We start from the raw sequence: 27,423 nt of genomic DNA, 5'->3' as shown, positions 1-27,423 counted from the left end.
CGAGTATGGGGTGCTTTTTTTTTTTTTTTTTTTTTGTACTGGCTATCGAACTCCAGCCCTTGTGCTTGAGAGACAGGTGGCAGAATCACTGAGCCAAACCCCTGGCCTGGAGACTTCTTTTTGTTTGTTCATTTTGTTTTTTCTTTCTTTTATTGTCTACACCAGGTGACTTGGATGCAAATTCATTTTACTATTTTGAAGTGATAGTATTTGAGGATAAGCAGTGCTGGAAAAGGAAAACAGAGTGAATCTAGTTAGAGGAATAAAATTTCATAAGAAGGAGAGGTGAAAAGTTAATATTGACTTTATCTTGGTAAATGGCTATTTATATTTTAGTTTGATTTATCTTATATGAGGTAGAATTCAGGTTATTTTAATTAGCAATTTTAGCCTTGAAAAGATTGGATCAAATGCTGAGTTTTTTTTCTCTTCTTGTGCATAAGATAAATATTTTATGAAAGCATTATATGGTAAAACTATGATATTCTTCATTTCATGTTTGATTTCATAGTATTTTAAAGTGATTTTTCTTGGTAAGAGTATTAAAATGCTTCATCAGTTTTCTCAAGGGACTCTTTTGATATCGAAGCTATTCTCTTTAGAAATGCCCATCAAATTGTCTTTCTTGTCAGTCTTCTTTTCTTCTACCATGAATGAGTCTAGGCCTTTGTTGGTCAGTGTATTTCATGTGAGTGAGGAACTTCATGGCTTTGTGTTATCCTTCATCTTTTTCAGTGTTGAAGGTTTTTCCCTGCAGTCAGTCTGTGTTTTTCTGATTGACATTCAACATTCAGTTGACGAAATGAGTAAGATAGACCCTGGTGTTAATGAATTCTAATGTTAAATACAGTCAGCTAACTAATCAATATCTTCATATTCTGATGAGACCAACTTGGTAGAGATTTATACTGGGAGAACATATGTAAAACTTTGCCTGAAATGTAGAAATGTAATAAATGTTTAATATTCACCTAGATAAGTTATTTGCTATACATGGTTGTTCAGTGACTAAATATATGTTTGATAAATACAGATATTTAGAAATGAAAATTAGCATTGATTTTTCAAACTGAAAAGACAATACCAACCAGGTGAAAATAACATGCAGGTTTAATAATATTCAGTAATGATGAAATATAGAGTAGTATAAAAGAAGTTTAAAAACTTACACACCTTTCCTGTACTCTGGCTTGTGTTCATGACAAGCAAAGGTTTTCATGGGGTTGGGGGTTTGGCTCAGTGGTTCTGCTGCCTGCCTTGCAAGTGAAAGGGCCTGAGTTCAATGCCTGGCACCAGAAAAAAAAAAAAGATTGTCATAAACTATGAATATAAATTTCAATTCCAGGGGCAATGATTTATTATTATTTCTTTAGAAGAAATGATATCCCTATCTGAGGAAAAAATTACAATAGGACTAAAACGTAAAAAGGAAACTAAAGTTAATTTTTGTATAGTCAAATTATATTCATGAAACTGTAGAAAGTTTGGCCAAATCTCCATTTATGCATCTACTATTGGATAAAAAGAAATAAAAAGGTAAATATTTAAAATTTAAGATGTGTTTATAATATAAACAACTAGGTTAAGATAATAGCATTTCATTTTAATTAACTTTAACTCTTAGAGGTACCTTATCATAGGTATGAGTTGTAATTTAAATTTTAAAAATAGATCAGAAAAACAATGAGCTTTGTGGGAATATGAAATTTAAAATTTAATTATCTTAAATTTTAATATAAAAATAAAAAAGAATCATTGATTTAAATAAGAATGAGAAATTTGCCTCCATGCTAAATGAAACCAGACTGAGAGGAGGTCCTGAGGCAGGAGGACCACAAGTTGGAGCCCACCTTGGGCATTTTAGGGACTTAGGGAAACCCTGTCAAAAAAATTAAAAAAAAATAAGTAAAAGAAATCAGGTACATTTAAAGTTGAAATTCTCTTGCAGAGATTATCTGCATGTCTGTACTGACAATTCTTTTGTTTTTTAACCACTTAAGTGCATTAGTTAGAAACAAATAGTGTTTAATTTTTATAATGACTCAAAATAGACACTTGAATTCTATTTATACAAGAAACTGAATGTGTGTGTTGTGCTCAGTGGGCAGCTTTCTGCTGTTGATGATTCAAGGACCCAGCCTTCTTCCTTCTCAGTTCCTCTCAGTGTCTATAGGTTAGGTCTTCGTGAAGAATCAGGTTTCTCACTCAATCGTGTAATCTTGGAGGGCACTCAGTAAAGGCTTACTTAATCAATAAGTGTGCCTATAAATCATGTAAAGCTTTTTTTTGCTCCCTTTAAATAATTTTTGATTTTATTTATATTGTTTTCTTCCTCCTAGGAAGGAATATATAAATCGATACTGGCTGAAAATTTAGGCAGTTTCATGTGATTTCTTATGTGTCCTTGGAGTCTGTACTGGGGAAAATAAACAAGAAAGGAAAAATATGGGCATAAAGATTATGAATTGTCTCTGTTCAGAATAGCACAGATAACCTAGATTATGTGTGCATGTGTACATACTGTCTGAAAGCAGATCCAGTGTCTGCTGGAACTGGCCAGGTAACTGGATATGGGAGGAGCCCTACATTCATTATGGCTACTTGACTTGTTTGAACTTTGTCCTGTGCATATATTGCTTCTTAATAAAAGCAAGTATAATTTTTAAGGATAAGAATAATTACATACAAAAGTTTTGGCCAAGTAATCAGACATTGCCATTTTTGTTTTCCCTAACTCAGGGGTCCAACATTACTGACACCTGCACTGAAATGCTAATGTGTGGAGTTTTGCTGAAAATTTCTTCGGGAAACATTCAAGAACGGGTGTTTTTTCTTTTTGATAATCTTTTGGTGTACTGCAAAAGAAAACACAGGTAAGATAATAAAGGAGTCACACTTTAGAAATGCCTTGTGCATCTCACATTTTCCTCTGTACTTCCCAGAAGTCAGCTTCTGCCCAGTAACCTGCTTCAGATCCTAGCCTTTTCCCACTGCTCCTTGCGTCTTCCTGTTGGATCTCATTGTCATCTCATGATGCCCCTCCCTAAGCTCCCTCAAGGAGAGGTGTTGGCTCTTGACTTGTATGTCTCAGAGCCTAGAGGAGAGGTTTGAGTGTCTTCCGTGATCCCCAGTCCTGTGTCCCAACCACTTCCCCCTCTTCCGTCCAGGCTCCTGGCACATGTAGTTTACGGCATTAGCCTTTCCTACCCACGTACTTTTTCTATTAACTCCATTATACAGAGAATTTAGTATTTACCTGCTGCACACAGAGTAAGTGATCATTTAGCTCTTGAAACTAAACTTCTTATTTTTCTCTCAGTAGCCTTCAGTGTTTCTTTAGTCCACTCTACTCATCTAAGCTTCTTATGTCAAAGAAACTGCTCTGCTTCCTAGTACAGCAATCACTTTTCTGTCCTTTAAGGTCCTGTTTGTTTTCTTAGCAGCACCTGACTTGAGTATTTCTTAAGACACTAACTGCAGCTAGGGCACATTTATTTTAGTGAGATGGTATTCTATTCATTGACAGAGAAGATATGTGGTAGAAAGTGCAGGTTTTTGAGCGATTGTCTATGCTAAATTCAGAAGCCAAGAAACTAAAAGTGAGAATTTTCTGGTAGACTGAAATGAGAGACACAAAACTGATTTATTAGGCAGAATTGAGAGAACATCATTTTTTATGCCTTGACATGAGTTTTCCCAGGTCAGCAAGATGCCCAGAGCAAGTTAGTGAAAATTCCGTGATTATATTGATGATATATGGTACTTCACCCATGTGGATTGCAGTATTAGAGTTTTCTGGTAAGAGATATTAATTCAAAAATGCAATAGCATGAAGTGAGAAAACAGGACTACAAGGTGTACCTTCATGAAAGGGAGCAAGCTAGGAGCAGAGCCAAAAAAATATAAACAGTGTTTAAAAAATATAGTGAAGCTGGGGATTTAGCTCAGTGGTGCCACTGCCTGCCTTGCAAGCACAAGGACCAGAGTTTGATTCCCCGGTAAAAAACAAACAAACAAAAAACAGTGAATGTCAGAATTCAAAAGGCCAAAAATTTTATTAGAGCAAGAGACATAGTACTAAAAATGATTGGATGTGTGTCCAAGGCAAGGGGCAACATTTTGAGAAAGATTAATGACAATGTTACTGTAATAAATTTTTAAAACGTAGGTGTTCACCATAATTTTTGATCATCCCATGTTGCTCAAATGTCTATGGCAATTTCTGTCAAATAAAGCCATATAGTTGTCCTGTGTCTTATTCATTGGGTCTTGCACTGTGGGACTTTTGGCTGTTCTCCAAAGTCAAAATGACATTGAAAGGTAAGTGTTTTGAATCAGTTGAAGACATCAGGTGAGCCAAGACAGCTAGACTAAGGACGTGCAAGGATTTCTGGAATTGCTTCATAAAGGGGCAAGAATGATAGGATGAGTGTCCAAAGGAAAAGGGTGCAGTTTTGGAGGATTAATGCAGTATGTCTTTCAGTGTAATAAATGAAAAAATTTAACATTCACCATATTTTACCACACCCCATAACTAATTTTCATCTCTATGCTAATGAGAGTTAAACAATTGATTTTTGAGATGGGGGTCTCACTGTACTAGGCTTGTTTTGAACTCCTGGGCTCAAGTAATCTTCCTGCCTCGGGCTCCTGAGTAGCTGAAATTGCAGGTTAATATTGTGCTTAGCTCAAAATTTTCTTTTACCAGATGTGAAAATGAACCCATTTATTTCTTTTACCATGGTCTTCTAAATTCCTCCTGTTTGACAGCAAGATTGGGTTTAATAGAAAATAGGCTTTAGGAACAAGTAGAACAGGTCATTAATTTTCTTGTGCTTAGCTCATTAAAATTATAACATTAATCAACATATTTTGGTAGAATTATTGAAGACATCAGTTTGAGAATAAGATCTTTTTTCATTACAGTTGATTTTAATCTTTCTATACTTATGCTGGCTATCAAGTCCAGAGCACTTGCAAAGTTAAGGTCAGTGTACAAATGATGATATGATATCATCTTATGATTGTAATTGTTAAATAAGTAAAGCAGCAGGAAAAGTTTTATAAAACTAGACTCCTACAGTTTAATAAATAATCCATAATAAATGTGTAGTATAGACTAAATGCATAGTGGTTGGAAATGGAGGTAGCTGAACAGTTTAATATATTTATTCCCTCCTGGTATTGCTGAAGCCCTGTGAATTAACCATCTTTCACTGCCATTTAGAATACTACATCTTTTCCATAAACTTCACCTTACCAAAAAATTTTTAAGATGTGGAGAGCTTTCAGAAAGTATGAATAAATGGAACCTCTTCAGAGTCCCACAGTACTGTAATACAAGTATCAGAAACTTGATGCTCTTACATTCTTTACAGGAAGGAGTGCTAGATTAGACATCCTACCTTTGGTTCTTTCTAATGGTGTTAATCTTAGGAGACACAGTTTAAGAAATGATTTCTGAGGTAGTATTTGACATATTGATATGATATTGCTTAGTTTGGCTTGTTTACGTGCTGTATGAGGTATTTACCTCATAACAGATTTAGTTTTTTGCCATTTTTTAAACATTCAGTATTTTCTAAAATAATATTCATTTTGTATGCAACAACAATTTATTCATTTTAAGATGCATGACATGTCACTGGTTTCATGTCAAGAATTAAATCACAATTTAATTATTGCTTTTATTAATAAACTTTAGGGTTGTTTTCTAGCTTTTCTGCTATTGCAAATGTGACAGAATTAAAATATGAAAATATGCAGTATTACTGTGCAGAGCAAAGTATTTTTAAGCCAGTCTTTTCAGTTTTCTTAAGGAATAAAAAATATCAGGCCCTTATTGTTTCTATTAAATATTTATATCAGCAGGTAAGATATTCCAAGATAAATATCCAAAGCCTTTAGAGAGTTCAGAGGATGAATATAAACAGATATATTAATACTTTGGAAAATAGAACTCAGAGATAGATTCTTACATATAAATATATGTGATTATTTTGACTGGGACTAAAACTGTTATCAAGGATATTTGGCCCTTTAAATGTGATTGGCTTGTAAGATACCATGATACTGTATTATATGTATCTAGTATTTTATATGTAATTACCTGCATGTGAATATACTTAATATAAATGTACAAATAATTATATTGTATGCTCTCATGATTATAATTGCCAAGTATGAGATGTGATCAGACTATTAGGTGCATTTTTAAATTTTAAAAATATTTATTAAGGTAAAAGACACATTGCCGTTAATCCCCCTGACAATACTCCCCTTTGCTGTGAACACACTTGTCCCATCCTTCTTTCTTCTTCTGAAGCAGTTATAGAAGTCTTCTTTCATGCCTTTCCCAGGTATGATTTTTGAGAAATACAAATACAATGAATGTCCCTGCCTAGTCCATCTAATGGAAAGACAGGCTTGTAAAACATTATAGTGTGTCTGTCCACCTTATTCACCAGAGCTAGCACCATACAAATTCTAGCTCTTTGTCAAAGACAAAATGACCATGAAAGGGAAGCATTCTGAGACAATTCAGGACAGTGAGGAAGCCATCACAGCACAACTAAAGACTCTCAGTTGTCTTAGGTATAGTACTTACACATAATACTCAGTGAAGAAAAGGTTTATTTTGGCTCACAGTTTGCAGAGGTTTCAGTCCATAGTCCTCTGGTTCCAAAGGAGGGTGGTATGGCAGAGGGGAATGGCAGAGGAAAAACAGCATGTGATAAGGCAGTGGAGAGAGGGTGGGGGAGGGAAATATCTATATCTATCTGGAGATATCTATATCTATCTATCTATATATGAGAGAGAGAGAGAGAGAGGCAGAGAGAGAGAGGCAGAGAGAAAGAGAGAGAGAGAGAGAGAGAGTGAGAGAGAGTCAAGGGAAGAGCAAGGAGGCGATAGACCCTTCCAGGCCATGTACCCTGTGACCTACCTCTTTTACCTCTTTGAACTGGATTCAACCTCCTAAGGGCAAATCAGCTATAAGCCCCCATAATTCAATCACTTTACCAAAAGCCCACCTAGTAGTGCATGAGGTTTTTAGGGACATTTTAGATATGAATTGTAACACTCACAAGAGGACTCCCAGATCTACCTTTCAGAAGATGAGAAGAATGATGGAATGAATAAGTGTGAAATAAATGAGAGTATTTTGAGGCAGATTAATGGCAAAATATCTTTTACTGTAATAGATGAAAAAAAAACCCTAAATGTCATCTGTATTTTTTTTTTCTTTTTGGTACTGGGGATCAAACTCGGGTCCTTGCACTTGCAAGGCAGGCAGTGGAACCACTGAGCTAAATCCCCTGCCCTACATCTGTATTTTTTATTACACCTCATAAATTAGGAAGGTCTTAGAAAATTAAATCCTGCCATTTAAAAATGTACCTAATGAATGTGTAGTGTAGGTCAAATACACACACACACACACACACACACACACACACACACACACACACACATGAGACTCCTACCTGTGTAAAAATAAAACGTTTTGAAAGAAAACCTCTCTGACGAGCATTTAGTAATTCTAACGCATAACCACCTCATTCATTGTTACAAATATCATTGGTAAACCTGGGATTTTTACTTGTGTTACACACTTTCAAAGATTAAAGACTGACAGTAGATATACACAAGTTTTAAAATGTTTTGATTTATTTTAAGAATAAGTAAGACTTTTAGGAAGGATTATACATATATTATGAGACTTGTTCAATAATTATAGTTATATTATAAAAACCATGTAGGAAAGGGCCGGGGATTAGCTCAGTGGTTTTGCCACGCACCTTGCAAGCACAAGGTCCCAAATTTGATCCTCAGTACCCCTACCCCCAAAAATATATACATAGGAAAATATTTTACAGCTGGATATTTCTGTAAGGTTCTTAAGAACCTCTTCATAGTCATTTTCTTTGAAGAAAGATTGGAAGAATTAACTAAATTTGTTTCCCAACTTTTGAAAGAAGGAATTATCCAGTATGAAAAATGAGAAATGAAGGTAAAAGAAACTCAAATGTGACATTAAAATAACCAGACTTCAGTGTCTCGTGAAGTTTGATTGACAATGCTAATGGCCTTCATTGAGCAAGCTGCATGCTTTTACCTATATATACAGCCTTTTGCCTAAATCTTTGATTTATTTAAAAAACTGGCACTCATTTCCATTTTAAAAAGCAAACAGTATCTCTGTGAATGAAAGGACACAAATAAGATCACCAAGTGCTACCATCTTTTAATAATGTTGATTGGTGCCTTCTTCAAAGAATTTCTCAGTTTTTTAATTTGTTTGTTTGTTTGTTTCTGGTATTGGGTATTTAGCCCATGATCATCCTACCACTAATTACACCCCCAGCCTTTTTATGTATTTTAATTTTGAGACAGGGTCTTGCCAAGCTTTCCAGGTTGGCCCCGAACTTACGATCACCTGCCTCAGTTTCTGCAATAATGGATTGTAGGAATATGCCACTGTGCCCCGTTTTAAATCCGTTATTTTAACACTGATTTGCATTAAGTTTTGTAACGAAGTCTTCGTGGTTTTATTCATTTGAAGACGATTGAAGAATAGCAAGAGCGCTACGGATGGACATCGATACCTTTTTCGTGGCCGGATCAACACAGAAGTGATGGAAGTGGAGAATGTAGATGACGGCACGGGTGAGCAATGAGTGGGTTTGAATGGGATGCTGAGAGCAGACTCCCTCACAAGGCAGAACTGTTTTCACAATTTATCTACCGTGCTTTAGACCACAGAAATATTTTTGTAAAGTGGAGTAGTAAGCAATCAGGTAGAAGGAGGAGAAAAGTTAGATGAAGAAGGGCACGACTGTTGTGGAAATAGAAAGCTATATTTGATGTACACATCAAAACACAAAAGTGTTGACAATTAGCTGAGTAGTGTTTTTTCTGAGAATGTTCATTTTGCTTTAGTTCCATAGGACACTGCTGGTATATAGATTGGAGGTAGAAATATCCGACAAATGCATTCACTCTCTTTAACTTATATTCATATATAATTTATATGTGTGATATATACTTTTATTCCTATAGTATATTTACTGTAGAATATCACAGACTAGATTGTTTAGCTATACAGCTTTAAGTAATATGAATCGGTTATCAGTATGCTTGTAGAGAACAGCTGTGGGTAGGGATGATTTGTTTAATTTTAAGTGCTCATTTTAAGTACTTTGTTATGTGAAGTTGTCTTGTAAATTTGAAAGTATGGACTTTTACAGGTAAGTTTATGAACTTATGTTTAGCCATACACATTAAGTAAAATGAAGTCAAAGTAAATTTTATTTCCTATTTGGAAAAAGTTGTCTATGAATTGAGTGCTTAGAAAATTGAATCACAATTCAATTTCTCTAGTGATAGTAATCATAGTTTCAGAGGTACACTAGGAAAATAAGATGAAATAAAATATATTGTTTCTAAATGGCTTTTATTTTCATGTGGAGACGTGTTTATAGTATTCATTATACACAAGATTGTAGTGTAGGTCAACTCCACACCTTCCATTTGCCTTCGCTGTCATCCGGAGGTCCCAGAAGGGAGAAGAATATTATTATCTATCAGGGGCACAGATTTTCAAACTCTCACATATATACCATTTCCCTATTCCATTAGCATGATAACAAGTAGTCAAGTATTTAAAGTCGCAAACCCAGACTGTGGCAGTTAAGGGGAATGGCATCCAATGAGCAAAACTTAAACAGTGCCTGAGACTTGGCACTCGGTGTGGAGCCACCCCACGACTGTATGGAGAGGTTACACACTGGCCGATGGTGGGGTAGAGGCCTGGAATGCTCAGAGAGCTGATACAGGTAGCTATCACATTTCACATCCCTTTCTGTAGAAAACTGACGGAGCAAATGCTCTCATGCCAGCATGTAGACCCAGCGGGCTATTCTGTTGTAGTGGGAATATATATACTATTTTTTGTAAATTCATTTTATGCTGAGTACTATGTAATGATGATTAGGAATAATATGTCCAAAATGTTAGGCATTATATTGCCTCAGTAATCTGAACATTCAAAAGGATGCCCCAAAGCCCACTTTGCACTTGAGTTGTGAGGAAGTCAGATAGCAACAGAAGGGCACTCAGACCTCCACCCTATTCTTTACTGGCCCTGTCTTTCTCTAAGGGAACCATCCCCCCTTTTGCTTTGGTACTTTCATTATTTTCTTCCTTTTTATCTTTTGTTGGCTTAGTGTTACTTTCTGAGGGATTGATCATCTATCCCACATTTCCCACTTCCTGCTCCATTCTCCAGATGCTGTGATTGCCACCATCGATGCCATTTGTACTGTTGGTTGAAGTGTATTTTGATGATTACTGACATTCTGTGTCTCTGGGAAATTGGGTCATCATGTAAATAACCATGAGAGCCCATGGTCTTTGGAGGCATGTGTAGGTGGTGAAGGAGTGAGATCCAAAAAGGCCTGACCTGAGCAGAACATTTCCACTGTTGGACATTGGATTTAGTCACATGAGAAAGTTCTGTTGGTGCTGGTGGTATTCTAGCCATCAGGACCTCAGTTCTTGGAGAGAGGAACATGTAGAATGGTCTTGATTCTTGTGGGTATGAATTAGGGCAAAGACAGGATACTGTAAATTGTCTAGTCCTCATAGATTAGCTGTCCAATGGAGCCTCTTTCTGCAAATTTGCAAGGCTCAGCTTTCATTGAAATAAGATGAAGAATTCATTAGACCTTATATTACATAAGGAGAGTTTATTCTCTTCCTTGAACATACATAAGAGTATATTGCAAGAATTGGCTGAAAACAGTTGCTACAAGGTCACTCTTAAGACTTTATAGGCTGCAATTGGGTACCTTCATCAGGCTTCCTACAAGGAAACTCATCTTCTCATAGGTTTCTGGCACAAAGTGTACATCTTCTGCCAGGCTTGGAAATTGAAAAATAGAATTTCTGAAGATGAATAGGATCTTGAAGATGGAATATACTCCATTAACATTTCAGATGATAGAAATGAGGTCAGATTTAAGTATTGACCCATTCAAATTTACCCAGCTGCTTAACAGAGCTGGCACTAGTGTTCAGTTTGCTAGGCTCCCATATTCATGCCTTGAGGAACGGACAGGACAACAGAAGCTTCACACAGGTTTTAAATCCACAGAAAGCAAATAAAAAACACTGAAGAAATATGTTCCAGGATTGATTGTAGCTGTTTATTTCTTCTAAGAGCCAGTCTGAGAGCTGCACCAATGGTCTCCCTTTCTTGTTTTTGTGGTCATTTCCATCATGGGAGCTTCATTTGTTTTTGATGAGCTCAGATTTTAAATCTGCTTACTTTAGACTCTGTGAATGGAGCTCTGATGTGATAGAGCTCAGCAGAGCTGATTAGTGTCTACCTACCAAATACTCTCTCACCTGGACCATAGATCAGTTGAATGAGGGATGGGCAAATACTATCAGGCTTATCTGCCGTTCTCAAAACCCCAAACCAAGAAATGCACCGTATTTAGATATTAAATAATAAATATGAATGAGTTGTGATATATTTGTAAGTATGCTTTAAATTTTGAAGGAAAATGGAATGGAAAAGGTTTCCTTTCATTTGAATTATGGAAATAGTATTTCTATATACTGTGGCTATAAGTAAAATGTTTTTCTTTTCTAAGGGAGAAGTCTTATCTGACAACTAATTACATTGATGTAGCTCAAAACAGAAAAAATAATTACATTTGAGATGAGACTAAATTGCACCTGACATATAAATAGCTAAAATCTTCTGGGAATTAAGTGCAATTTTATTTATAATGCTTACTAGTTGTATTATACTATAATTATATATTATCCTAGAAAAAATGTAATTAATGATGATGTGGCATGCAGAGTCAAAAGGGTTATTCATTATTTACTATGTTCAAAGAAGATGTTAACCTTTGAATTTGTAGCCAGATTTTCATTCCACCATTCTCTAGCTTTCAATTCTCATTTTATTCCTCTTAGAAGATTTTTCCTGGGGATGTCAATTTATCATGATGCTATTTTTAAAAATCAAACTTAAAGCAAGGGGAGGAAGAATGCTATTGAACTTCCTAAATTCAATTTCCATGGTAATTTTCATATTGCATACTTGGAAAGCTATACAAAAATAACACTAGATAATTTGTATTCTTCCTTAACAACTAGTTTATTTGTATGATTGGGCTGAGGGCAAGAATGTTGACCTTCAGAAAATGGGGTCTATATTTCAGTGTTGGTCAAATCAAATAGTCAAATTCAATTCAGATAAGATGAATGTTTTTATTCTTAAGGTAGTCTTTGTAAGACATTTTATCTTAAGATAGTCTTTATTAGGAAAACTATAGCTGTCATTTTAATAAAATATTTGAAGCATCAGAAGTTATTGAATGTAGTTTTTAGAAAAATAAATTTGCTTCCAAATAGAGGTAAAATATTTTCTTTAATTTCCTTTTTATGATTATATTTTATACATGTTTAAAACATGGGCTTGAGATTTTTCCACCTTTTATTGGTAGAAGTTTGCACAATATGCAATATCTTTTCATTATCAAATGATTTTTTTCAATATTTTTTAGGGTATTATATTTTCTATTATAGTGGTTTTCACTTCCTTGGTTAGGTTAATTTCCAGGTATTTGACTTTTTAAGCTATTGTAATAAAGTTGTTTTCCTAGTTTCTTACTTAGTGAGTTGATTGTTGGTGTACGTGATCATATTAATTTTTGTGTTTTTATTTTATAATGTGCTAGTTTGCTGAATTTATTCATTTTGGGAGTCTTCTGGTAGAGTTTTTTTTTTGTGTTTTTTATGTAAAAGATCATGTCATCTGTGAATAAGGATAGTTTGACTTCTTCCTTTTCTTTTAATATCACATCTATTTCTTTTTTTTGCCTGATTGCCTGCTAAAGTTTTGAATATTGTATTGAACAGTCTTGATTCTAATTTTAGAGGAAATACTTTGTTTTTCCCTGGTATGATGTTGCCAGTGAGTTTGTTATAAATGGCTTTTATTCATTTGAAGTAGGGTTTTTCTGTACCTATTTTCTTCAGAGTTTTTATTATGAATGGATATTGGATTTTTGTGGAAGACCTTTTTTGCATCACATGATGTTATCACTGGTTGTGATAATTTTGTATCCTTCATTTAAATAAAAACATTATTTTAAAATATTAATGGTGATAATCATTATCTCTTATCACCAGTTCAACCAATTGAATAGATAAACCATAGTTACCTTTACCACCATAACATTTTCTCATTACATTATGTGAATGCATTCTTAATTAGAAAGTAATAATATTTTCACAATTTTGAGAAGAGTACAAAGAGCATAATCTGTTCTGATACACTGAGGTTTGAATATGTTATTAATTTAAGAGAATTTATTTGAAAATTCAGAAAGTCATGAGAAGAGCTATTTCTAGAATTTTAAAAGGAAATTAGATCCCCTCTTTTTCTGTTTTCCATAAATCATATCCTGTGCTATTTTGGATGCCAGAAATTTTTCTACTGTTAGTTTAAAACTCAAAGACTTACTTGTAAAGTATAATTTTCTTACCATCAAGTATTTATATGAGTAAATTATAATTTCAAAAGATCTTGCAGAAATTTATACATTCGCATTGTTGATCACCAGAATGAGGACTGAATACATTTTGACATCAGATACTTGATGTTTTGAGTAATCCTTTTGGCAGTTTCTTCCGTTTCCTAGCCTATGTATACAGTACTTGGATATTATCCATCTTATAAAATACAAAACTTATTGAATAGATGCCAGTAATATCCACTGAGATTTATAATGTATCAATCTCATTAAATGAAACCATTGGATTAAGAGTAAGCAATTTGCAAACCATAGAGCCTTAAAGTAATTAGTGACTTATTCAAGTCTGTCCCTTGGAGTTTTCTGGCTTTGGAAGAAATCAGATGCTACACACTATTGTGCTTACATATTCTCCATATAATGTATGGCAATATTAGTTCCATTTTTAGATATTTTCTATAAAATTAATATTTTAGATCCATCGAAGCTTGCAAATTCCTGTTTGCCATTTAATAAATTATTTTTCCTTAAACTATGTTTTAATTCCTACTAAGGACAGAGGGGTTGTGTTGTAGCTTATTGATAGAATGTGGGCTTAGTATGTATGAGGCTCTGGTTTCAGTCCCCAGCATCCAACAGACACACACACACACACAGACACACACACACACACGCAGACACACACCTGCTAAAGATAAGTGACTATTGGATTTTGCATGATTTTAGTGAGGCTGTTCCTTTTGTACAAGTTTAATTCTTATTTTGAATATCCATCAAGTATTTATATGAGTAAACTGTAATTTTAAAAATTCTTATAGAAATTGATACATTCACATTGTTGGAAAATGTGGTGTGATTAAATTATTAATCTATATATACATATTTTTAAGTAGATGAGAAGCAATTTCTCATTTTATAAAATGTTTGATAATAATACTATTAAGTATGCATACTACTTTTGAAGCATTTTATATGTATATACATGGTATAAAAACATATATATGAATAAAATGATTTATGATTTAAAAATTGCTGTGATAGAAGTCAGCTAGCATATACATTTTGTAAAAGGAGCATTATTTTTTCACTTACAATTATTATATGACACAGCTATTCTTTCAAAGTCTTACAACTATAGCAGTAAGCTGTTGTTTGAGATAGATTTGACAGTCAGCTAATCTCAGTTTCTGGCCACTGAAATGATAGTCACATGCGATCAATCCCATGCTCACTTGTCTGGTTTTGAGTTTGTACGATTTCCAAAGGCAGTTTGAATGCATAGCATTATTAGTTAGAAATAGCTTACTGTAGGAGAAGATCTGTGCTATGGAAAGGACATTAAGGTAGCTAGCTGGATGAGAAGCTCAGCCTGTAGAATGTGCCATTGTTTACAGGACAGCCAGGAAAGCTGCAAAAAGCAAAGTGGTGGGAACATGTTAGACTAATATTGAAATAATTCTTACTCAAATGTAGCCTGGAAATTTTACAGACCCCAGCACTATTTGATAATGTGATTTGGAGATTTTCTAACAGCAGATAATGCATGGTTATTTTGGCACTAATGGAAAGACTATGAGAACCAGATTGTGGGAAAATGAGTGCCAATTCATCTGTGACTACTCAAAACTTGATAAAATAAATCATTTGAGAGAGGGAACACCACATTAGGTAAAGTGCCAGAAAGTCATTGAACATGGTTGTGTCTTGTCCCTGGTGGACTGGTCATTGCTGTTTAATGGCTTTCAAGGGAGACAGATGAAAACTGTTATTTTAATTGGATGCTGATTTAGACCTCTGTCATCCTTCCCCCATCTTAGAATGGTTGGCATGAACTGTCCTGCTAGTAAAGTTGCTTACAAGTTACTTCATTATTTTCTACCTGCTGTTGGGCAGACCACTGTGAAATATTTGCTGTTGGCATTTGTAAATCCAACATAAGAATTTAGTCAAAATTAAGAGGAATTGAGTAAGACAATTACATGTCAAATCCCTTCAAGAAAATTTTTCTCTGAGCTTTTGTTCCTGTAAATTATGTGGAATGATATGGTTTTTTGATAGCATAAATATATTTTAATGAAAATTAATTTCTTTCCAAAACAAAAACATAGTAACAAGAGAAACAATGTTTTTACATGTTAACAAGTCTTTTTTGTGTGTAACGTTTGCTGAATCTGTTGTTATATGTTGTTTGGGTTGAAAAATATAAATAAAAATCTGACCTCACAGAGTATGCAGTGGGAAAAGGAAGGAGTATTTTAATGGCCTTTCAGATAATTGTGGACTTTTTTTTTTCTCTGATACCACAGTAAAATTTGACAAGTCTCTTAGAGGTTAGTTGCAAAGTAGAACCAAAATCCTGTCAGTGAACTTTTGGAATGATGTGGTTTTGAAGACTATGTTTTAACCACGCACCATCATAATGGTTTGTCATTTGTATGTTTCCATTCATTGCAGCTTAGGTAAATATATGTAGTGTATTCCATTGACTTCTTTTTATTTTTATTCTCCTGATAATTAAATACTAGAGAAATGTTCTGTGTGATAAAGTCTGTCTCCGAAACCTAGAATATTATTTACAGGGAATATTAGAGTGACAAAATAATTTGATATCTTGAATGTTTGATTGAAAATAAAATTCCTAAACTATTATTTTTGTTTTGCTGTTCAAGTTGAACAATATTTTGGACACAGAGTAGATAAATATTAATTATTTTATAGTAATTACTTTCATTTTGGTGTGTGAATTAGAAACATTCCCTATTCCATTATTGAACATTAACTGCATTCAGTATAAAAACATTTCTTTAATTTTTCAACTTTTATGTTTCGTATACAAAAGCAAAAATATTTTTAATAATTCAGTAGTTTGGGAACTTTCATGGATGAATGATCATGTTGATGATATATTACATTTTTTCATTGACCTTTATTAGCGGATTTCCACAGCAGTGGACATATTGTTGTTAATGGGTGGAAAATACATAACACAGCAAAAAACAAGTGGTTTGTGTGCATGGCAAAAACACCTGAAGAAAAGCATGAATGGTTTGAAGCAATTTTGAAAGAAAGAGAACGACGAAAAGGTGGGTGCTTGAATTGGGCTGTATTATTCTTTGTGGAGTTGCTACCAGCACGAGAGAAGATAATGGAAAGAGTTATGAGAGTGTGGATTAGTGTGTGGTGTTCACCTTGATTTATGGTGGGATTATTTGCTGTAAAAAAAAAAGTTTTGAAATTTTTATATAGTTGCCAACACAGAGTATGGCTGGCGATGTCTTTTCATTTCACTTGCTTTAAAATTTGTACAATTTTGTTTGCAGTTATTCTTGCCACTAGTAAAGCTGAATCACAGAGTCTTCTCTTAAGAAACAAACTTTGGTAATATACTATGGTGTTGTAGGACCTCCAACAATTATTCTCTATAAATTTATCAAGCCTCTGAAAATTCGTGGACCAAATATGTTAGCTAGGATATATATATATATATTTTAACAGCAGAGAGGTCCAAGATAAAATTTGGTGCATGCTTTTAGAGAGATTTTCAAAAGATGTTTGGTCAGGCAATATTCAGTTATGTAGAGTTTATATGTAAGAGAACATGTTTTGTAATTAGTCTCTGAAATTAAAATGCTTGTGTTTAACAGTTGATGTTTATTACTAATATTTAATAATTAATTTTAATTATTAAGAAGCATGGCACTGTTGATTATTTTTTGCTGAGTTTCAGAAGTAAAACACCTAATTGGCAATGGAATTCCAGTACATAAAGAACCTTCTTCCATTTCAGATGCTTTCCCTTGAAGAATATGCAAAGTATCTGTCATTAAAATATTCACATTATATATTCTTATAAGAATTTCCAAGGCATTTTCAAATACTTATTCCTTTGATCTTGGGGAAAGAACCAGATAGAAAATTTAAAAAAATTATGAATATATAACTGACTCTAGATTTTTTATCTAGCAATCAATTCAAGTAACGAAGTGAGTAACTTAAAAGGTGAATTGAATTTTTTCATTAAATTGAAGTTTTTTTCTTGCTCAGAATGAGCTATGATCCACACAAGACAAAAATATGAAAAAGTAACAATGAAAAAAGCCAATGCCATAAATCATTTGTGATGTTTATCCTTATGAAGCTATAATTCTTATGGGATTATTCACTGGTGCTGATAAATGTTATGGTTCTTGCATGGTAAAAAAATTAATTTTAGCAGGAAGGTTTGTAGCTTAGAAGACTAAAACTAATTTAAAACTTTTGTCTTCTGTAAAAGTTGATTGCTCACAGTTGCAGGATTTTAGCTTGGCACAGGTTTCTAACTAGATTCCTTGCTTAGGTTATCTATTTCCATCACACTAATGTCCACTTCTGCGCTGCCACCCTCTCAGTTTTATGTGTAGCCCTGTCCTCTCTTCTGGGCTTTGTACTTATGCTCTACTGGCATCTAGAATCTACCCAGAATTCTCAGGAATGATGGGCTCCTTTAACGAACAAGCGTCCCTGGCTTCATTCAGTTACTCTCATACCCTGGAAGGTATCCTTATTTCTTTTCTCTCTTTCACATCTATGTATAACCAATAGCTTTGTCCTACCAATACTATCTCCTGCTTCTTTCTCTATTTCATCTTCCTTGTCCTAGAGCCCCTTGGTTGCAGGGTCTTGAAGTGGTTTGAAATTCTGCAGATTCTTCCTAATGATCTCCTCTGTTAAAACTCTTTCCCTTTCCTTTTGTTCCTCATAGTGTCCTCTGAGTTTTGTTTCCATAGTAACAAAATTTTCTTTACTGCCTTTCCCCTCATATGGATTAAAACACTTAGATGTTTCCCCAGCATGTAAGTTGAAGCTACAAGGACCCCAGGGCTCCATACCTCTGTGCTGCTTAATCTTGGTTAGCTCCTATCAATAATTTCTCTTTCTCTAGAAATACCTGTTTATGATCACACATTTGAACATGGCCTTTCTGTGAAAGATTTCTTAGGAAGAAGTGGTAACCCGAATATGCCTCTATTATATCACAATTTTCCCCATGACTGCAGCAGCGTCTCCAGGGCTGCCATGTCCAATTATGATAACTTGATCTGCCCCTCTTACTCCAAGGGCTAAACCATGTACCTTTGGGGCACAGTTGCACAAGATATTTTAAACAGTTGCACAAGAGGATCTTGCCTTGGCTACCTCTCTAATGTGCCTTGAAATGCTTAAATATTGAGCCCACTCGTACAGAGCTCTGTATCCACAACCTTCAGCATGTGGTAGAGATGCATTTCCATTAATATTTGTTTAATTAAAGCGTAAATGAATCAATGAGACTTCTTTAGTTACCTACCCTTTCTCTCATTTTTTGATAGTTTTAAAATTAGGAATGGAGCAAGATACCTGGGTAATGATCTCTGAACAGGGTGAGAAACTTTATAAAATGATGTGCAAGCAAGGAAATCTAATCAAAGACAGAAAAAGAAAACTGACTACGTTCCCTAAATGCTTTCTTGGAAGGTAGGATGTTTATTATCTTTCACATTCCCTCTACTTAATTATTTCTTTCTCCTTTAAAAAATATCCCACTAAGCATTTTTGAGTACAGTAATTCTTTATGATTTAAAATTTCCAGACCTTGGATGAACAGAGAGCTAGGATAATGAGCAGGTAACTTTATACATCAATCTTTTAGCCATGACTTTTTTACTTCTTGATATACCATGTTCTGAGGGTGAAGCAGAGGTTGGAGCCAGGCAAGAAGCAGGAAAGTGCCTGTAGGAGACAGAATAATGGATCTGGCACGGAAATGCACACAGAGTTTGAAAGTCAGAGTCGATGGTGGATTCAAAAAATTCGGGAATACTGGAAAATTGAAGGCAGTTTGGAATTTAGACTGTGGGGCTGCAAATGAGGAGGCATAGATGAAGAATCTGAGAAAGTGAGTCTTGTGAGGGGCTGGACACCGGGAAGTATGTATCATTTGGTTTATTTGGACAGTCCTAAGTGGGATTCCCTGTCTAGTTTAATTAGTATAGAGCCACCAGAGAGGGTAGCTGCTTCAGGTAGCTCTTAATTAAGACTGCATTAACCACATAATTGCTGATCCTGGGATACATTCTTAGGAGTTAATCACTTCTAAAAGATACGAAGAAAAGGACTAAAGATGTAGGAAAAGTGGGAAGGGTGGGGGAAAGGGAATAAGGGAAAAGAAAAAAATATGAGATAATGAAAAAATGCAAATAAAGTGTTTGTAAATGGGGAGGGGAGGAGGGCTGAAGGGAGGGCAGGGACAAGGGGAAAAAATGAGAACCAGGACCTGTCATGTAAAGGTACAAGATCCCAGCAGTGAATGTAACTGTATTGTATACCTAGAATGTACCAATAAACTCAATAAAAAGAAAAAAATACACCCAGAAAGATTAAAAAAAAAAGATACAGGAAATGTGGATCAGGGAGCTTTACAAGTTCATATCGTCAGTTGATGCCAATGTTGATTCCACAAAAGTAGACTAGAGTTGTAGTTAAAGTTCAGACTTTTAGTCAAACTCTCTGATCAAATCTTGATGCTCCCACTGGCTATCATTGGGAAAGTTAAATTTCTGTTTCACCTCAAGATATGGAGAGATGATTGCACTGCTTATCTGTAATGCCTATTGAGATATCTTCTTAACTAGCTGTGGGTAGTTGCAACATGACCATAGGCCACATTTGCCTCTAACTCCAACTCTGGAATATGTGGACCAGGAAAACCTCTGCCTGCAGGGCAGCTTGAGCTATTTTCAGAGGGAGTGAGCCTCACAGCAGGCGACACAGCTGCCCAGAAGTGCAGCTCCTGGCAGCCCCCCAGCTGATAGCTCTTAGGCAGCAAAAAGCACTGATGTTGACCCGACTTGTCATAGATGCGGGGTCCCCACTGGAATATACTCACATGTAAGAGAGTTACATCAAACTATGGCTTCCCCGGGATTGTACAGGCATGCAGTGTAGCCATCAGGAATCATTTTTACCATAGCAGTGCTAGCATCTTACCTTCATTAGGTGATCAGATGTCAAGGGGAGCAGATTTAACAAGTTAGTATGAGTAAAGTTTTCCCTAATTGTATCAATAGGGGTTTGGCCAATCCTTTCTTCACACTGTCTCATGATCATAGTGCTAGTAGTTGTAAAGTATGTTCCAGAGCATTTGACACCTAAGATCAGCCTGGGAGTGTTAGCGGGGGCCTATCCCTAACAGTATTCCAGTGCTGCACTGTAGCCCAAGTTTGAGATCTTTTCTGAGTGACTATGATCCTTTAGCAAAATGTTGCCAGCATCTCCACTACTTGAGGAAGTGTCCCGATAAAGCCCCTTGTTTACTTCCTTTCCTAACTTCTTTCTCTCCCATTTAAAAAAATCCCAATTTATGATAATATTTAAATAGTTTTCCTCATTTGAATTTGGCATTTTAAAAAACCTGGTAATCTCAGAATGGGAAATTATGATTTTTAGCTACATAGCAGCTGTCTCAACTCACTTATCAACTGCTGAAATTTGGTAAGATCTCCCGGTGCACTGTATGTAGTTCCTGCCATGCATGATATCATTTAATCCCTTGACAACACTCTGATATTGGTATTATCTCTCGTTTTATTGATGGAAAAATTGAGGGTGAGAGAGAAGTTACACAGAAGTAGAAGAAGAAACAGGATTTGAATCTGGGTTTTCTTACTGCAAAGTACATGATCGTAACCATTATACTTTAATTTACATCTCCTGTCCTGTTTAATTTTCTTTATTCTTTTGTTTCTCTTGCTCTTTCTGCTCTTTCCTTTATTCTTGACCTCTCTTTTGGATGATTCTTATTTAATAAGAGAATAAAAGCCCCTTTAACAACCTTTCCTGCTTTAAGGTGTCTTTCTTTCTTGCTTTCTTGAGGCAAGGTCTTGCTATGTATCTCAGACTGGTCTTGAACTGCTGTGTAGTGAAGGCTGGCCTGGAACTCATGTTCTTTGCTCCTCGGGTTCCAGAGTGCTGAATTACATGTGGGTACCACACACCTGGAAAAATGTATTTCTTAGGCTAGACAATTCAGTCGTAGAGATCATATCCCTTCTTTACTTGACTTTAGTCATTTGTCTTATCTTTGCTTTTGAAGAAAATGGAAATCTAATTTCCTGATGCTCTTTTAGCATTGATTCTCTGGGCTCTGTGCAAAACAGAAAACCAGTCTAAGATAAATGAATGAGCTTATGTAAAAGTTCAAATGTTAGATTTTTTAAAAATATGCATAACATATTTTATTTATAAAATCTCTTCAGATTTATTCTTTAAATGATGCTATATGACCATTTGCCTTTATATGGAGAGTACTTTTATAAAAGCGACAGTGATATTTTCATTTTATGTTTAGTAGAAGCCTCAACAAATTGAATAGTACATTAAATATAGTTCAGAAACGTCTCAGTATATGAACGTGGGTTTTCTAGAACAGATCCCAAATTCTCTATCTGTGCACCTAATATAAATGGAAAAATACCTACTGAAATACATTGCAAATATTTCTTTATATTTTTAGACTTGCTAAATAGTTCTTTCATGATTACATAGTGCAGATATTTTTGATGAGAGAGCAGGGAGGTAAGATTTAATGCTTTCACTGGTTTTCTGTTGTAGTGAGTTTGTGTCATGGCTGTTGGAGATTGGAGAAATTCACAAGCCTGAGGAAGGTGTTCACTTGGGACAAGCATTATTAGAAAATGGAATTATCCATCATGGTAATTATTTTAGTCCTTTATTTACTTAATCTGGATATTTTAAATTTGCTTGTATCTTAATCTACTAAGTTACTTCCTATCTCCCAGCCTGTACCTTAATTCCATTGATCAATTAGTTTATAATTTTCCACATTAAAGGACTTTCCCATCAACATTTTTAGTACCTAATTGATAAAGAATAATGTTTCAAGGAGTGTGAGCTTCTGGTGACCCAGTCTTTAATAGTAAAAGAGCTACCACATAGTCAGGAGTTAGAAATACAGCCAAGTGCTATGGGGTTGTGGAGGCAGAAATGACCTGTTGTAACTGGAGTATGTGTGAGCGCTTCATGGGGGCAGCAAGTCACGCTTTTTTAAAAATGTGTTTATTAGTGCATGTTTGAAGCTCCCTAATGTACTTGGGCCACTTTACTTTTCTGAGGAAATGGTAGCACACAAGGATAGTACTGGGGACATGCATGGTGGCCTTCTCAGGAACTAGCATGGAGTCTCATGTGGCTAGATGATGTCTTCTACAGACCAGTGTACAGGGAAGGGATTATGGCAGTAAAGTTGCACAGACATCTGTCTGATCCCAGAGGATCGGAACCTTCTGTCTGTGGTTTGTGGGCTTATTCTGAGGTCAGGAGCTGATGGATACTTTTAAGCAGTGATTAGACTTTAACTGGAGAGGGTTCACACAGCATTATCAAGCTGACAATGGAAAAGATAGAAACTACAGAGCACAAAGCCCATCAGGAGGTCCCTTGTCCTTGGCCATGAAAAGAGGGGGCCCCTGTAAGAGATTCTGGCCAAATGGAATCAGCACATTTGATAGCTATTTGTTGGAGAATGAAGAATGAAGAGAGAGAGATCTGATTATAGTCTAAGTTTTCTGATTTAGATGTCTGAGATAGTTAATTCAGGAAGAGGAATAGGCTTGAGAGAGATGAAGGGTTTGCTATGCACTGGGTATGAGACAAGGGGATGGTGACATCCAACACAGCTGTAATGAATGGACAGATAAGGATAGAAACAAGGTGAGAGGAGGGCAGGGGAATGGGGGGAAATAAGAACCAAGATATATCATGTAAAGGTACAAGATCCCAATGTGACTGTATTGTATATCTAAAATGTACCAATAAAGAAAAAAGAAGAAAAAGAAAGGTGAGAGTCATATCTCAGAATCATATCAAGAGAGTATCAGATCCCTGAGTGCATCAACAACAAATGCAAAAACAAGAAAGCAGTGCTCACAAGACTAAGGATAAAAGCTGAAAGAATTTCTAATGTAAGATTGGCGGAAGGAGAAAAAGACAATTATAAAAAGTAGGTGTTTGTCTATGGAACTTTATGTTCATGTCCTTTTTAAGATACGGTGATGTGCAATCAAGACAAATCCCTTCACTTCATCACCCGCACTGAATGTTGCCTGTGTGATTGGTGTCACCATCTACCCACTAGGAATCACCTCCCTAATGACTTCAATTCCCTCCCTTCCAGAATCCCCATCATCCTCTGTTTCCATCAACTCTTCTCTTGCTTCCGTTTTGCTCCCTACCTCTATAGTACACTTTCCAGGAAACAGTCAAAGATTCCCTTTAAAACAGGCAAAAGATCAAAAGATTCCCTGGCTTATCATTTTCTAATGACTTCTCATCAAACCTACATGAGAGCCCAGGCTGTTTCCCATGGCTCATGAAACTGCATGTTAAGGCACCTGACCTTCACTGTGAGATTGGCACTTAGATTTTGCCTAAATTGTATACTCCGGTCACCCTAGTCTTCTGTCTCTTCCTTCAACATTCAAAGATGACTTCTTATTTAGGCTCTTGCTGTTCTCATTCAACAGTTATTTACTAATTCTTAATATAGGCAAGGAATTTCCCAAGTTCTTGTTGTAGGGCATTAAACGAAATGACAAAAATCCCTGTATTTATAACTCATAATTTCCATGACATTCTGACTTTTAGAGGGCCCTCCAGTATTCATTATTCCAACGTTCTAATTGTTTAATTTTAAAAATTTCCTTCATGCACTTCTCACTCTCTGAAATTACCATGTTTTTTATTTCTTCTTTTTCAATCTCCCTTTCACTGCCCTCCAATCAATACATAAGTACCATAAGAACAGAAGCCTTTTTTTTATCTTATATAGCATATTCCTGGAGGGCCCAGCACCTTATAAGTTCCCAATAAATATCTGCTGAGTGAATAAGTGTATTCTTATATTTTGAATGAGTTAATAATATTTATAATTTATATATGATGCTATATTTGATTCATTAGCATCATTGAAACATCTAAAGCATTATAGAAATGCTCCTAGGGGACAGGGATTTAGCCTAGTGGTTCTGGTGCCTGCCTTACAAGTGCAAGGACCCAAGTTCAATCCCTGGTACCAAAACAAAACAAATAAATGCTTCTAGTATTTTGTGAACTAGAAAGGTCTTCTAACAAAGTAGAAATGAAAAGATCTTGAGCAAGTCAGCTTTTTTCTTTTTATTCCTTCCTTTCTTCTAACCCCAAGTCCAAGTATGTATTTGGGAATAATAATGGTCTGCACTTATTTTTTAAAATTGTCATATACTAAATAAATATATTTATAAAGTACCATGTGGTAATGTTATACAGGTTTACAATATATATGTTGAAATCAGGGCAATCAATATTTCTAGCTCTAACTTTTATAAATTCTTCGTGCTCCTTTGACACATAAGTAAGTGGCATACAGAATTTTTGTGTGCTGTCAATTAACCTTCATAAATGCCAATTCTTTTCTCCCTTTGATCATGTACTTTTAGGGACTATGGATTACCAATGTATAACAAAAAAGGAAATAAACTATTTCTGCAATCCTTTTGTTTATTCCTTTTCTTGCTAATTCCTTCATGCTTTATGCTAGGTTCTTTTAGGTTCTAACATATGAACAATTTTGCATTAAGGGAGCAGTTCTATAAGAATGAAAATATGTGAGCCAAATGCGCTGGCTTTATATGTCGTTCCAGTTGCACTTTAGTGAAAATAGAATACCTAAAATAAAGTTGAATGAACCATCTGCTTAAAAACCGCAAGCAAGAAAAAATTTGACTGTGTTTGCTGTTATTTACATTGGGAATACTGTTAAGAACTTCACAGGAGGCAGTGCCTTGCCTATAGCAGGAAGTCTAGGGTTGAAGGAATGTATGCTTTCTCCATGCTATGTCCAACTCCACTGTTTCCAGTATAAATGTTTCTGTGAGAATTCAGAAACCTGATTTGTTGTATCATACAGTGCGCTGAAGTTGGTTCATATTGTACAAGCTCTTGGGAGCTGATAATGAAAAACACTTTGCAAACTGCTTGGTTAAGCATAATTATTATTAATGTTGAAATTGTATATACATTGATTACTTATATTAACAGGGGTGACACATTCATGAAACTTCACATTTCATGATTATTAAACTAGTTTTACTGTTACTTATGTTCTCTGGACATTGTGTTTATTATTTCTATGTGGCAAACACTGTGTAATGGTATAGCACTGTGTGATTAACTCCACATTCAGGAACTTCAAATTGGCAGTTTAAAATTGGTCAGAGTAGGAGTATTTATACCACAGAAATTAGCTAATGATACAAATCTGGGATCTTCCCCCCAACTCTTCCATGGCCTTGATTCTCTCACAGACTGGTCTAAAAGATTACATTAGTCAACTTTTTTCACCAGATGACCTGAAATTTTGTTAGGTGGTCCACTGACCATGCTAGAGAAGGCACCTGTTGGTACAGTGGATTTGAATACAGACTTGTTCACTTTTTCCTCCAGGCAACAGCTAAGGGATGCAGAGTAGCCTGTAAGAGTATAATTTTCAGTCACGGGAGTATGTCTCACAATAAAAATTCCCTTTAGAATAAGTGAAACTACTCCTTGTTTTATTGTGGTAAGAAACTTTTGGACCCAATGTGTTCTTGAATTTTGTAATATCATGATAATATTTAAGTGTTAAAATGGGAATAGGTCGATTTCATTGGAGAAATAAATTTCTGATTTTAAAACATGCAAAAGAATTTCAAAATATTTCTATTAATTTTATTTCTTTCACACATGCCATTTTCTTGATGGGTTGATTCAGAAAAAAAAAATGCTGAGAGGCTCTGTTGTCTCTTTTTTTTAAGAAGGTGTAGGGAAAAAGAACCTTGAGTCCATTTTATGGCCACAAACCCCACACAGGGTTTGCATGGGCTCAGTAAAAGAGCTGAACTTCAAATGAGTTTGTGTGTGCATCCGTACTTACTAAAGCCTTTAGATATTCTTCTGGATTCACCAAATGTTCTTAAGGAAAATTAATTCTGACAGCTTGTCTCCCCCCTTTTCATCATTTCTAGCAAAAGGTAAAGGTCAAAGTCGTCTACCTAATCATGAAGTATAGCTCATTGCACAAATTATCTTTGTGCAAATTTTGTACTTTGCTGTATAGAAAATATTTAAATCAATGTATTTGAGCTTTATTATGAAATGTTTACCTTTTAGAACAGTCATTTTTTTGTCATACTGTACATAAAGTACATTTTCTCTGTCCATTCATCCATTGATGGACACCTATGTTGATTAAGCATATTGGCTCTTGTGAGTAATGTTGTGAACATGAGAGTGTAGATTTCTCTTTGCATACTAATTTCATTTTCTTTTGACGTAAACCCTAAAGTGAGACTACTGGATCAAATAATTGTCCAACTTAAATTTTTTTGAGGAATTCCATTTTATATTCCAAAGTATTTCCACTAATTTCTCACTAAAAGAGTACAATAATCCCTTTTTTTCCTCTACTTTCATCATTTATCTTTACCCTTTTGGATAACTCATTATGTCTTGCTTTGCAATTTTCCTTATGATTAGAGATGCCTTTTGGCTTTCTGAATTTCTTTTAAAATTTATCTATTAGGTCATTCATTCATTTTCAATTGGGTTATTTATATTTTTTATATTGCACTGAATGAGTTCCTTATATGTTTTGGATATTCAACTTTATCAGATGTATAGTTTGCAATATTTTTTCCTATTCCACAAATTACTTTTTTCTTTTGTTGATTTTTATTTTCTGTCAGAACTGGCTATATTTGCTTTTGTTCCCTGCCTTTTTGGTGTCCTGTAAAAACATCATTGCTCAGACTAATAT

At 35.0% G+C, this 27,423-nt stretch overlaps 1 protein-coding gene across 1 annotated transcript in view; it reads left to right on the top strand.

The window, feature by feature from the left end:
• LOC117284325 (phosphatidylinositol 3,4,5-trisphosphate-dependent Rac exchanger 2 protein-like) overlaps positions 1-22,314 on the top strand; it is a 48,263-nt gene extending 25,949 nt beyond the window's left edge. Inside the window, exons 6-10 of the mRNA XM_033759062.1 lie at positions 2,740-2,873; positions 8,564-8,667; positions 16,490-16,639; positions 18,905-19,049; positions 22,185-22,314. Coding sequence (XP_033614953.1) covers positions 2,740-2,873; positions 8,564-8,667; positions 16,490-16,639; positions 18,905-19,049; positions 22,185-22,314 — 663 coding nt within the window. The remainder of the gene's footprint in view (positions 1-2,739; positions 2,874-8,563; positions 8,668-16,489; positions 16,640-18,904; positions 19,050-22,184) is intronic.
• The last annotated feature ends 5,109 nt before the right edge of the window (positions 22,315-27,423 follow it).

Source organism: Fukomys damarensis, unplaced genomic scaffold (assembly GCF_012274545.1).
Source record: "Fukomys damarensis isolate Sample0158 unplaced genomic scaffold, DMR_v1.0_HiC HiC_scaffold_5, whole genome shotgun sequence".
NCBI classification, from domain to species: domain Eukaryota; kingdom Metazoa; phylum Chordata; class Mammalia; order Rodentia; family Bathyergidae; genus Fukomys; species Fukomys damarensis.
Note: the sequence above shows the minus strand (reverse complement) of the source record. Positions and strands in the feature narration are given on the sequence as shown.